The sequence below is a fragment of the Corvus hawaiiensis genome, chromosome 2 (genome assembly GCF_020740725.1).
Source record: "Corvus hawaiiensis isolate bCorHaw1 chromosome 2, bCorHaw1.pri.cur, whole genome shotgun sequence".
Taxonomy (NCBI): Eukaryota; Metazoa; Chordata; class Aves; order Passeriformes; family Corvidae; genus Corvus; species Corvus hawaiiensis.
In genome coordinates this window covers 84,320,534-84,332,618 of record NC_063214.1, presented here as the reverse complement: position 1 = coordinate 84,332,618, position 12,085 = coordinate 84,320,534, and the positions used below count along the sequence as shown (strand labels likewise).

The 12,085-nt window shown below is 36.1% G+C and overlaps 2 protein-coding genes across 5 annotated transcripts in view; one reads left to right on the top strand and one right to left on the bottom strand.

Moving 5' to 3' along the window:
* FGF14 (fibroblast growth factor 14) overlaps window positions 1-6,052 on the top strand; it is a 383,911-nt gene extending 377,859 nt beyond the window's left edge. For all 4 annotated transcript variants that reach the window (XM_048295902.1, XM_048295900.1, XM_048295903.1 and 1 more), the window contains one exon: window positions 2,148-6,052. In XM_048295902.1, coding sequence (XP_048151859.1) covers window positions 2,148-2,284 — 137 coding nt within the window. In that variant the 3' untranslated portion in view covers window positions 2,285-6,052. The remainder of the gene's footprint in view (window positions 1-2,147) is intronic.
* Window positions 6,053-7,454: 1,402 nt separating this feature from the next.
* Window positions 7,455-12,085, bottom strand: part of ITGBL1 (integrin subunit beta like 1) — a 140,677-nt gene continuing 136,046 nt past the window's right edge. Inside the window, exons 10-11 of the mRNA XM_048295899.1 lie at window positions 11,699-11,812; window positions 7,455-10,195 (exon numbers count right to left, since the gene is read on the bottom strand). Of these exons, the coding sequence (XP_048151856.1) occupies window positions 10,104-10,195; window positions 11,699-11,812 (206 nt within the window). The 3' untranslated portion in view covers window positions 7,455-10,103. The remainder of the gene's footprint in view (window positions 10,196-11,698; window positions 11,813-12,085) is intronic.

Genomic DNA, 12,085 nt, shown 5'->3' with positions numbered 1-12,085 from the left:
GGATGAAATGTTAGCATTTCAAAGTAAAAGCTTTCTAATACAAAACAAAAGGTCTCTCTACAAAATAAACCATGTTGTATTACTTTGCCAATTGGAGTAATGTACACAACTCATGTAAGTTGGCCTTTAAACCAAGACAGGAGCAAACAGCAGTCACAGTAACCTTACACACCAAAATGATGTCATATTCTCTGAAAAATCCATTTATATCTTGGAACTTTTTTGTTATCCTATGTATTCTGCAGGCCTTTATAAACCTATGCTGCTTTTTGCTTCTTGTCCTGATGTCACTCCTCATTGTTCTAATTGCTACACATAGCCTCAGTCATTCTGAAAATTATCTCGTTATTTACCATCTGAAAACGCATACCTGAGTAATGCTTTGGTTAGCAGTCCAATTTCTTTTGATACTTTAACTTAAAATTTTTGATTGAAGGAGTTTGTAAAGTACTTTAGTTTCATCATAAGGAAAGAATCAGAATAATCTTATGTTTATTTGAAGTTAGGTTGATGCCTTTGTGCTTCCCTTGTCTTGTGGAAGCTTACAGTTGTTTCATAAGCTCTCAACAATATCAATACTTTATATCTTGATCCCTCTGTATTAAAGTGAGAATTATAGGGAGGGAAAGCCAGTGCATTTTTAAAATCAAGGCAATTCCTATGGATTAGGAAAAAAGTTACTGTTTTTCAGTAATGTTTGGATGATCAGACTCCATCAAAATAGCTTACACAATGCTTAGAAATATCTTGATTTACATTGCTTATGAGAATCATCAAATATGACAGCTCTGCTATATAATTCCTTACTTTATAGTTCCATTTCATGTTGTTCAACATAATAATTTTGTAGGTCACAGTGTTATTTCACCAAGCTCTTTTAATTAATCAGCAAAGTGCCCTAAACACATTTATGGGCCACTCTGAAGATATAGATCATAACCAGCCTTATGTACTCTAGAGAAGACATTTAATTTCAGTCTTCCAGAAGCTATAAAAGGATTTAGATTATGTCACTGGAAATGTTAGAACAAGTATTTGATTACTTAATGATGCTGTGGGGCCCTTTACATTTATTATGAAACTTCACACCATTGAAGATCAAGGTCAGTACTCTGAAACTCCAGCCTCCTACTCTAATTAGCCAAGGGATGAAGGAATTGTGCTAAGGCAGCACACACCCAGTCTGGAAATCAGAGTGATGATTAATTCCTTTGACTGCTGTGACACCTCTTTTAACATTGCTCTGATATAAATAAATGCTACTGAAGTTAGGTATAAGTGGAAATATTACCTTATTCAGTGACATGGAAAATGAAATTGAATTATCCAAGAGCATTAATCATTAAGGCAGCTTAATGCTGGAACTGTGTAATTGAATACATGTACTTCCCTCAAAGGATTTAAAGTGGTTAGATAGGGACAGAAGCCCAGAGACAAACTTCTAATTCCTCTAAGAATTCAGTTAATAGCTTAATTTGGAGTTTTCTGCACTTCTACAGTCAGTGATGCTCAGTGGCTACTGCATATTTTTTCGGAAATGAGGAAGGAAAACCCCCAAACCTTTTTTGTACTCTCCACATCTCCTGGACATTTCTTCAGAACATACCTTAGGAGCAGACCATGGCCAAATTCCTCAGATTTGGGAGACTGATGTACACATTACTTTGTAGAAGTGGACCCTAGCCTAGTCTTGCAATGTATGACTAACAACACTTAAGTCTAGACAACTGTATTGTATGATCCCATTTTTAAATTACAGTCCGTCTTATCACATTTTACTTCTAACAGCTTGCGTGTTTATTTAATGTTCATTTAAGGACTGTATATACATACACATGTGTATATACATGTGTATTTTTGTGTTCCTCATGCAAAGACAGAACACTGGTTTTTCATTTCCAAGAACCTATATTAGATATTAGACAAGCAAGAATTCAGTTTCCCACTGCATTTTTAAGTCAGATGCAGAAGTGTGAGAATTTTGGAGGGTCACGCAATTCTATCAGTGGTGCAAAACCAGTGTCTGTCAAAATAAGTAGTTTCCCTGGTATGCAAGAGGAACATAGAAAATTAATCGTATTTGAGATGAACGCCTATATTTGATACATTGTTAAAAATGCCTCTCCTTTTCTCTTCTTTCTCCTCAGTTGCCATGTATCGAGAACCATCTTTGCATGATATTGGAGAAACAGTGCCAAAGGCTGGGGTAACTCCAAGTAAAAGCACAAGTGCATCTGCAATAATGAATGGCGGCAAACCAGTGAACAAGAGCAAGACAACATAGCCAGATCCTCACAGGTGTTGTGACTTTACTGAGTCCTGAGTACAGTTGAGTGATTTATCCTTGCCAGACTTCCCCTCGGCCGTGTCTGTGGATCAGCTTGCGGCAAGTCACCAACTTGCCCGTTGCTCTTTCTGAACTGAGTTGTTGCAAGTGGATAAATCTCAACATGTAGCTCCACCACAACAAGAAGACACCTGGATGAACCAGCTAAACTCAGACCATGGAATGCCCTACCAGATATTGGAATGCCTTTTTAATATCTTTTCTGTGACTGTGACACTTCATGTGAATGACATACTTCACAAGTACACTTGATACCTTGCCTGCTGACAATTGCCCATAATCCCTTTTTGAGTCCAGTTTCAGCAAAATCCATGTGTTTAAGTTCTATTTTGTAGCACACAAATAATCAAGTAATTTCTAGTTAGATGCTGTAAACCTGTGCTATTATGGATTTCTCTTCTTCCCTTTTTTATAAGGCTGCTCGCTCCACTGTTTGTGACCTTTTGCAAGGATTGTGTTTCTCTATAACTTAAGTGTTGCCGGTGGCTTAGTTTTGAAAGCAATCAGGGAATCAGGAAGCCTTCAAAAATCTATTATTACAAATTATATCTATAAAGAATAGGATTGTTGTCTCTGGCTTAAAATATTGATTAAATGTGAATACTCTTTAGTAACAGATACTGTGCTTCTGAGGTTGGCATTGAAGTGAAGAGTGTCAAACACAACCAACGGGGAGTTTTCTGAAATGTGTGTTTGGCATCCCACTATAGTTTCTTTTTGTGTGTGTGTTTTATACATATCACAGGCTTACTGGTAATGGTAACATTTGCCTTGCCCAGCGAGCAAGACCCACTCATTTTTGGAAAAGTGGGTCCAAAGAATTTTGTAGGCCTTGTAGGCCTGAATTAAGGCTCATTTTTCATCTACTAAATCTTCATTGTTTGAAAAACAACCACCACCAATAAAAAAAAATAAAAAGTAAGACTAATCAGAATTGCGCTACCTAAATCCATTTCAAATATAATCCTTTCCTGTTTTTAAGGAACCGAACTTAATGCCATTGTTATTTTTGGCTGAATCCCACACCTACTTAGCAAAGCATGGGCAAGGATGCTGTTGTGTTCTATTTTGCAGCACCAATGCAAAGGGTAGTTATAAATTATAGGTTAATATTTCTGGTGTTTTAAAAAAGAAGTTTTAAAACTGGACATATTACAAAACTTTATTTTTATTTTTAGCTAAGCATGCAAAGTCCGGTCCTATGTATTTCACTGATATCCCAGTATGTACCTCCACCCAGCTTCCTAGGATAACATGCCCACCAAATTGCTAGATTGAAGGTGCCTTGCCTTGATCTCTATATACTGTACTTTCTCCTACATGAACCTAGAAGAAATCAAAAACATCATAAAATTGAAGCCTTGGGTCATATTACCAGAAACAACATCAACCCTTTGAGTTTGTCACTTGTGAACAATTAAGTCAATGTTGTGGGGGATGAAGGACAGGAGGGTGGGGGATGAAGGACAGGAGGGTGGGGGGAAAATTTAGAGAACACCACAGAGATGCCACTGAAGTTTTTGCACACTTAGTCACAGGCTTTCAGAGGATTAAAAACATGGGCACTCTCTGTATGCTTAAGAAGGTATTTGCTTCTTAGAAATGGCAGCAAAGATCAAACTGTATCTCAGTCTGGAAAACTGTGGCAACACTCTCTTGGCCTCTTGCTGTTACCTTGATATTTAAAGACAAAAAGAGGAAACCATCCATTCCTTTTTTAGCACAGTATTTCTGGCAATTTGTTTTATCACATCTTTGTGCTGAATTCCCTAAAAGAGACTGCTGATTATTTCAAACTCCCTGTCTGCTCAGCTGAACAACTGATTCAGTCTGAATGAACCCTTCATACTACTTTTCAAATGTGTTCTGTTTTTATAAGCAACATTTAGTGCACTCTTCAAGGAGGCTACTGTAAGCTGCTAAATTCTAGATAAACTTTTTCTTTTTTTTCTGTAGGTCAGACTTCTTTTTGTATATGTGATATGAGAACAGCAAGATAATGCTTGATGTTGGGTCTTTCTAGGGAGGGAATGAGTTAAGCATGAAGCCCTCTATCCATGTAGAGAAAAAAAAATACAAACCTAATCTAAAACTGTGATAAAAATGCAAAGAAACTTTGACTTAAGACTGTGCCCTTGCCTGCTAGCACTAAATCTGTGTGCGTGGGGAAAACAACACTTTATTAAAAACTTTGGTGTGCCCTTCTCATCCCATCTGGTCCAGTGGGATTTGTGCACCATCCCTGAGAAAACAAAATCAAACCAAAGCAACTCAGATGGTGAGCTGGGGGCTTGCTCTGCACTGCAGGCCCCATGAGAGGCAGCAGCCTTGATGCTGTACTGTCAGCAGGGTCCCACTGTGGCCCCAGGCCTTCCTACAGTTATAAGAGGAGAACTTGACAATATTTCAAGTAAGATAAAACAGCTGAAGGCTACATTCTCTCTCACCTGATTCATGAGGAGGGAATACATGAGTTCATGTCCCATTCAGCTGTCTTTTTACTCATCCATTGTAAGAGCCTGAGGAGAGACAGGGCTGGAGACCTGGCTGAGCCATGCAAGGAGGATCTGGTTTATTGCCTGATCCTATATAGGCATTGTTTTCAACATTAACCTTTTGGTCCTGAGTAACTATGATCTGTGAACCAGTTTGGGAGGCTATAATTAAGGCCAGATTTAATTTCTTTAAGCAGTTAGTACATACTGAAAATACAGCTTTTTTTTTTTTTTAATTATGGTCTTCTGATTTTGTTTCTGTGGGCTAAATTCATATGAGTGTTTAATCCAATGAATCAATGTCCTAATTTTTTTTCTACAATCTGTTTAAACATAACAAAGGTATCTTTGTGCATTGTTTCCTCCCTTTAATTTTGTCTTGTCTCATCTGTTGCATGGGAAGAGTATGGCAAGGATGAACTAACTGCATGTTGTAGGTTGTCTGTCAAAGAACTGTTGGTCAGTGTTACAAATTTACATACATATATGCAAAGAGTTTGTCCGCATTGTACAGTTTGTGTTTATTCTTATTTGTTGTATACACAGATTCAACATGATGAATAAAACATTTATATGAAGGCATACTGGAAACCAACAAAAAAGTTTATGTAAGAAGCAGACTGTGCAAAGCATCATTGCACTGGCCACAGGATGGTGAAACTTCATGTAAATAGGTTGGCAAACTCAGTTCTCCCCCTTTACCATGCCAAAGAAAATTTCAGCTCCTTAATATAATACCTCTCTTGCTGTTCTCCAGGATGAGACTTCACCATTTTATTCCCTCTAAAATTAATTTTGCTGTTAAGTGAAAGCTGTTTTCAACTGTCTGTTACTACTAAAGTACTGTATAGTAAACCTGATGGAATCAATTTGTATTTACAGATTGGGGTTTTTGTACTTACATGTGCAGCTGTCTGTGAATCTGCAGCGTTCCAGGTCTTCTGCATGCTTACTTTGTATTTTGTTCTTCTGGGTTTTCTCTAATCTCTGAGAGACTGTTCACACTGCAATCTAACCTCATCTTACCATTTTATATGTTAACACTGCACAAAGTCATTCTCTCCTTTTCTCGTTTTAAATCTGTGTTTCAGCTACAGTTCTATTTAGCAAAATCAGTCACACCTGCACAGTTTTAGAGATCCAGTTTTGAGGAGATATGAACTACTTCAACAAAGCACCATTTTGCTGTACTTCAAAAATTTTATAAATACACAAGAATCCTTATGAGATTGCTCACGTGATAGAGCCTATAGAAGGGCCTCTAGCTCCTTTTAAGTGCTTTGTAGTTCACATAACAGAGCTTTTGCTTTGTATTCTGGGCTTTTTAGCCATTCTCAATTGATTTTTTAATATACTGTCATTTTCATTAATGTTCTTGTTAATAAATCACTCCCAGCCCCTCCCCTCCACTAGATAAAAAGTATAGCAATCCACTTTGACTATGGTCATACCTGAAACAATGATAAGAACCCTGACATACATATACATATACATATACATATACATATACATATACATATACATATTTATGGGGAAACGTTTTGTCTTGGTTTAAAACTAGCTTAAGAAATGAGGTATGAAAGCAGGCAGTTTGGTCCATGCAGTAAAAGTGTATCATGATGATCCATCTGTTTATTGGTATAAAGAAGACATTATTCAGCTACATTCCAATGCGAATGGAAGCAAAATTAGACTAAATAAGAAGGTTCTCTTTCTTTTAAATGGCCCTTTAGATAAATTCATATTTCGTGCAATGCATTCTAAAATGTTTAATAATGGGGGTTTTTTTCTGTGATGACTAATGCAAATGCTATGTCTTATTTTTAAAGATGTAATAAAATTTTTGTTCAATTACTTAGTCACAGAAATATTCAACTTAGCTTTCTTCATCCCAGTATCATTTAGCTGTATCATTTAGCTACAAAGTGAGATGTCATTCTGCAAAGAAGCAAGGGCAATGCATCAGAAAAGTGAGAGCAAGTACATGATTAAATGCATCTATGTGTTTCTAAGAAAGAGTATAGCCACAGGAAAAGAAGGATCACAAGCAGGTTAATAATTTATAGAAGCAAATCAATCCACAGGTTTTTATAGGTGATATTACAGGTATGCTATACACAATAGGCATAATCCTGCAAGTTTATTATAGAAGCATTGGCACACTTCTGGATTGTGTTCTTTCTCACATCAGAAGAAAACAAGGCTATAGTACCTTTTTGTTTATAAGGTTTATCAATCTAATCATTAAAAAGTCCCCATTTATCCAATTTGGTTTTGCCTTTTGCCACAGGCCTGGAAGCAGGTTTTTACAGTCACTAATTATGAAGAATCAAGCAGTAAGCTTCACTTCCTTATGCCTCTTCCTGTATTTACAGTTTATATATCTGGAATTCCCATCGTAGGGAATGAGGTGTAAGATAACAATGTATTAATACAGCTATTATATTCACATATGTGGAATAATAATCTTATTCCTTCTGATTTCATTTTTCTAGAGAGGAAATGAGCCAAAAATAGATATGCTGGGTGTCACATCACCCGTTACCTCAGCAAGAAAGCAGGGGAAATGTTCAAGCAACATTATAGGAAACAGAAGAAAAATTGGAAAAGAATTAATGTGTACATTACATTTTTAGTAGTCTTAGTAAATACTTTAAGGTTTATAGTAATAGCACCATTTTGTTTGACAATTGCATTTTCATGAACCACTGAGAGTAGCTGTCTTAGATATTCTGATTTTTTTCCATATGTAAGTTAACAAACAACCTGAATAACAATTTTTGAAATGCTATGGCTACATAATTCATCCAGTAGTCAAAAGGCTGGAGTTGATTGGTTTTTAAAAAAAAAAATTAAATAGAAATAAAAATTAATTTATACTCTTTAAGTATATAAATTTAAAATTAAAGCAAATGACAAAGTAAAATGCATCAACAACACTGCAACCACCTAAAGAATTGTTCTTTTATATATGAATGAGTACCTGAAATACCACAGCTGATCTACAGTATATATAAATATGTTATGATGCCACAAAACAAGTCAAAAGCATCTACTGACACCAGATAAGAGTTTTGATTATCTAGTATTTTCTTAATACAGTAGTAAGTACAAATGGAAGGAATGGAAGGAGAACTTTGTATCCTTCATTGTTTACACTCTGATTCAGCAGATGAATGTATAAGCAAAAAACCCAGCGATTATAAGATGATTCAGGTCAGTGGTATTCCTTATTCATAAATATAAATAAAAGCAACAATTTGTGCTCCCCAGACACTAAGGTTGACAAAATGCATATATGCTAAAACTTAAGAAAATATTCCTGTTGAACTCCATGGAGTTTAAGGGTTTTAAGTATAAAATATAAAATTTCAAGATGAATTTTACTTTGAAGATTCTTTATACTTTATGAATACTGTTTAGAACTCTGCCTAATATTTTGGTTATCTGATAAGAGAGTAGCTAGCAGCTTTGGGATGTATGTCTAGTTATGTATCTGCATAGCTTATATATAAGTTGGATGTTTGGTAATTATACTTCCTGAAAACATGGGCTTCATGAGCTTCATTTATAGAAAGAAAGAAAGAATCCAGGTTAAGGGGAAAAAAAGTGGTAGTTAAATAGCAAGCTATATGGGATGGGGGAATAATAGAGCAGTTAAATTAATTTGAAACTTTGCATTCTATTACATGTTCTGTACCATTGTATTTTCCTATTTCAAAACTGTCCTTCCTAAAAGAAAACTAATTTCTAGACCGATAATGGAAATACATTTTTTTTGTTAATACATAGTTCCATTATTTCTGAGTCATGTGCCTCTTCAAAAATCAAGACCTTGGCACCTAAACCACAATGCTAAAGTTTGGTATCTAAAAGAAGTATTTTTGAGCCATTTAATCAATTTCTTGCTCAATCATGGTTTCACAAAATGTAAACACTTTTGAAACTAAAATGTATATTTCTTTTTTTTGCTCTAAAGAATTCAAGGGCTGCCAAATCTACATGTACAAAAAAATAAGAGACTCATATGTAAATAAGTTAGGGAAGTCCCAATAGTTGTGCATCATTCATAACTCAATGTGAATTTCACACTGAGCAGCATTTCACCATTGGAAAATAAAAATAAAATTTTTGTTCATACCACTGCTTTGTTTGTATTTACTGTATTAGAACTTTAATTACTTTGTTGACATAGTCCAAACATCTTTGGCTGAGACCAAGCTACAGCATAGCACAGATGTTTTTTCAAGTTAGTTGACATTCAGGTTCTCCACTTCTATAAAAGCAGTTAAATTCAGTGAATTCCACGTGTGACAGGGCAATCTATCCTGAACAGTGATTTCTAAGAGTAGACAGAATTTTCATCCTAAAAGTTACTAAAATAAAAAATTTTCCTTTGCTTTACATGTAGGAGGCAACTGTAGATACACAGAACAGTACAGTAGAAGTACATCTGAGCTGCAGAATACACATGCAGAATAGGCAATCACACTTTTATATCTTTATTAGTTTCATTCCTTATGTTTCTATAGGTTATGTATTTGAAAGTATTGTAATATGTAGATTAGATAACCAACTTACTGACATATCAACCACAGAAACTAAAAATTCTCTTGTGGAAAAGGTTCCATTCAAACATTTTGGGTCTTCAGTCTAGGGGTGTCACGTAATTGGACCTCAGTGACACAATTATTTGACCAAATAAAAAACCATTAGTATTTTTATAGGCTTCTTTACAGTTTCTCTCATTTTATGAGCTGGTGCATAATCAGGATTATTGGAAAGAAAAAAAAGGGACAAATCATGTATTTTTCAAACACCATAAAACAAATCAAACTAATTATTTGACAAATATTCAACTAGTGCTACTCTTCTACAGGTGCATACTGATAAGGAGATGTGACAACCAAGTAAATAATGTTAAAAAAACGGTTTTCTTATACCTTTGCCTAAGGTTGCTCAAAGAAATAGTCACAACAGGTATAATATCGGTTCCACTGAATTTAAAAAAACTCTGGAGAAGTTCCATAGGGCCAGTATTTTATGACTTCACCCTCTAGAGCTTGGGTTGTCCTGCTTGCTTGTTTAGTTTTCTGATGCATTTCTTTAATGAGCAGATCCTCAAATGTGTTCTAAGGTATTTACAACCACTTATGTGTGCATTCATGCACACCCACACCCAGACACTTCTGAAATTAAATGTCCTAGCAGCCTAAAGAAAAACAAACAAAAAAACCCTCCTCAATCTTCGACATCCTTCATTAAGGGTATTCTCTCCCCAGCCAGATTTCACAAGCATTTCCATTCCATCCTTCCCAGCACTCACAGTTTCCACAGCTACAAACACCGTTACCTAGAATAGAATGAATAAAGGGCAATTATCATAATCGAAATGTAATACATTAAAATGTATTTTGTGGGAAGTAAAAAGCTATGCTAAAGTAGTTTCATTGTTCCTTTATTATTCCCCTACCCCTTTTTCCTTTGGAAGGAAGCAATTACTGTACCATTGCATTAAGAAGCCACTCCACACCTATACTTACAAGGCATTAATAGCATGTTCTCAATATTCCGTCAGCAGTATTGCAAATATTGTAACTGTGTATGGTGTAGTGTAATTGTGTACACCAGTGTTTGTACCCAGCTGGTGAGGCTTAAATGTTCACACTGTGCCTCCAAGTACAAGGAAAAACAAGATTACTTTTAACTATTATTCATAAAGAAAAAGTCATTAAAAGCAACCAACTGAATAGCAATAAAACCATGACTTTGAACACAAAATCTTAAACCTAAAATCTAGAAGTGCTATACAAATAAATCCTATCTCAAACTCTCTCTTAAGTGAAAAATATTTTGGCCCTGTTTTGAAACAGGGAAACATTTAGTACTGAGATCCATGTATTAATTTTATTTAAATATTTTTTATGACTCTCAGATGTTCAGCTTGAGACCTCTGTAGTCTTTGTATCTATGTAAACTCCTCTTCCTTCTGACTTTATGAAGATCCATGACTAGCCATTAGAGCTGCAGATAAGGCTCTTGTTGCTGCTATACTGGCTACTTGCCTCCAGAAAATGACCCTTGCAAACAGGGCTAGCTGGAAGACACAATTTACTAGTGTCAGCCTTCCCACTCGCACTCTAATCGGCTTGCAGAGTTCTTTCACATCTAATAATCGCTCAGCAAAGATTTTCTAAAATTAAGATTTGTAACAGGAAGCAGCCAGTGAGTTAATTTAGCAATTCCCATGCTACTTCTTGTCACTATGTTTGTCATGAGGGTTTGTTGGCAGCCTGCCCATTTCTATCGACATCTGCCACCTGCATATTCAGACAATGTTAAGGTGAAGCTGCTTGAATCATTTACCATCACTTCATAAGGAAAGCTACCAGGTGTTCCAGCCTCCCACCGACAATTGCCTGATTGCTAGGAAGCTCTGTTAACCCACACAACTATGCCCCTAACCCACCAGGGATCATGAGACAAGTGAATCTTGTCTGTGACTTAAATGGACACATGGAATGTCCAGTAAAAGAACAAAGGCAAAGGAAACCTAATGATTGTAATACTGAGACTGCGTCCTTTGCCAAGAAACAGTAACTTGTAGTCTGTTAGAGTGAGAATTGTTGATGGGTTCCATAGCTGGCTTACTTATTTAAATTCATACTCAGGCTTTTAACTGTTGTTTTGAAACCTTAAGATCATCGTGCTGCATGAAGAAACAATCATAACAGGTTTGAATAACCAGCAAAGGTGCTTCCTCCGTCAACGGGGAAAGAAGCTGGGCTTTGTCTAACATAATTCCCATCAACCCAGTTTGTTTCCTGAAGCAATTAAGTGTTAGCCTGTACTGCACCTGTGCAAATGAGACCATCATGTTTGTCACAGTCTCTGTCATCGCATTCACAGAAATCACCCGAAATGTACCATTCCTGGGGTGAACAGATGCACTTTCCACAGTGGCAGGAACCTGAAATCACAAAAATTATTACACACAGTCGAAGAGTACTGGCACATTCAGGCTAGAAATAACAACCCAGGTCACACATATGCACACATACACACATGTGCATGTGCACAAAATTGCTGTCTAAGAGGCCGTTGCACAAAAGAAAATAATCAAGCTAAAAGCCTTTTGAATGGAAGGATTCTTTTGGCGTGAGCTAGAGTATGGTGGGATGTTACTACTAATGCTTTGATCCTGCTATTTCACTTAATCAGGATTCACATTTTGAAGCTTTCT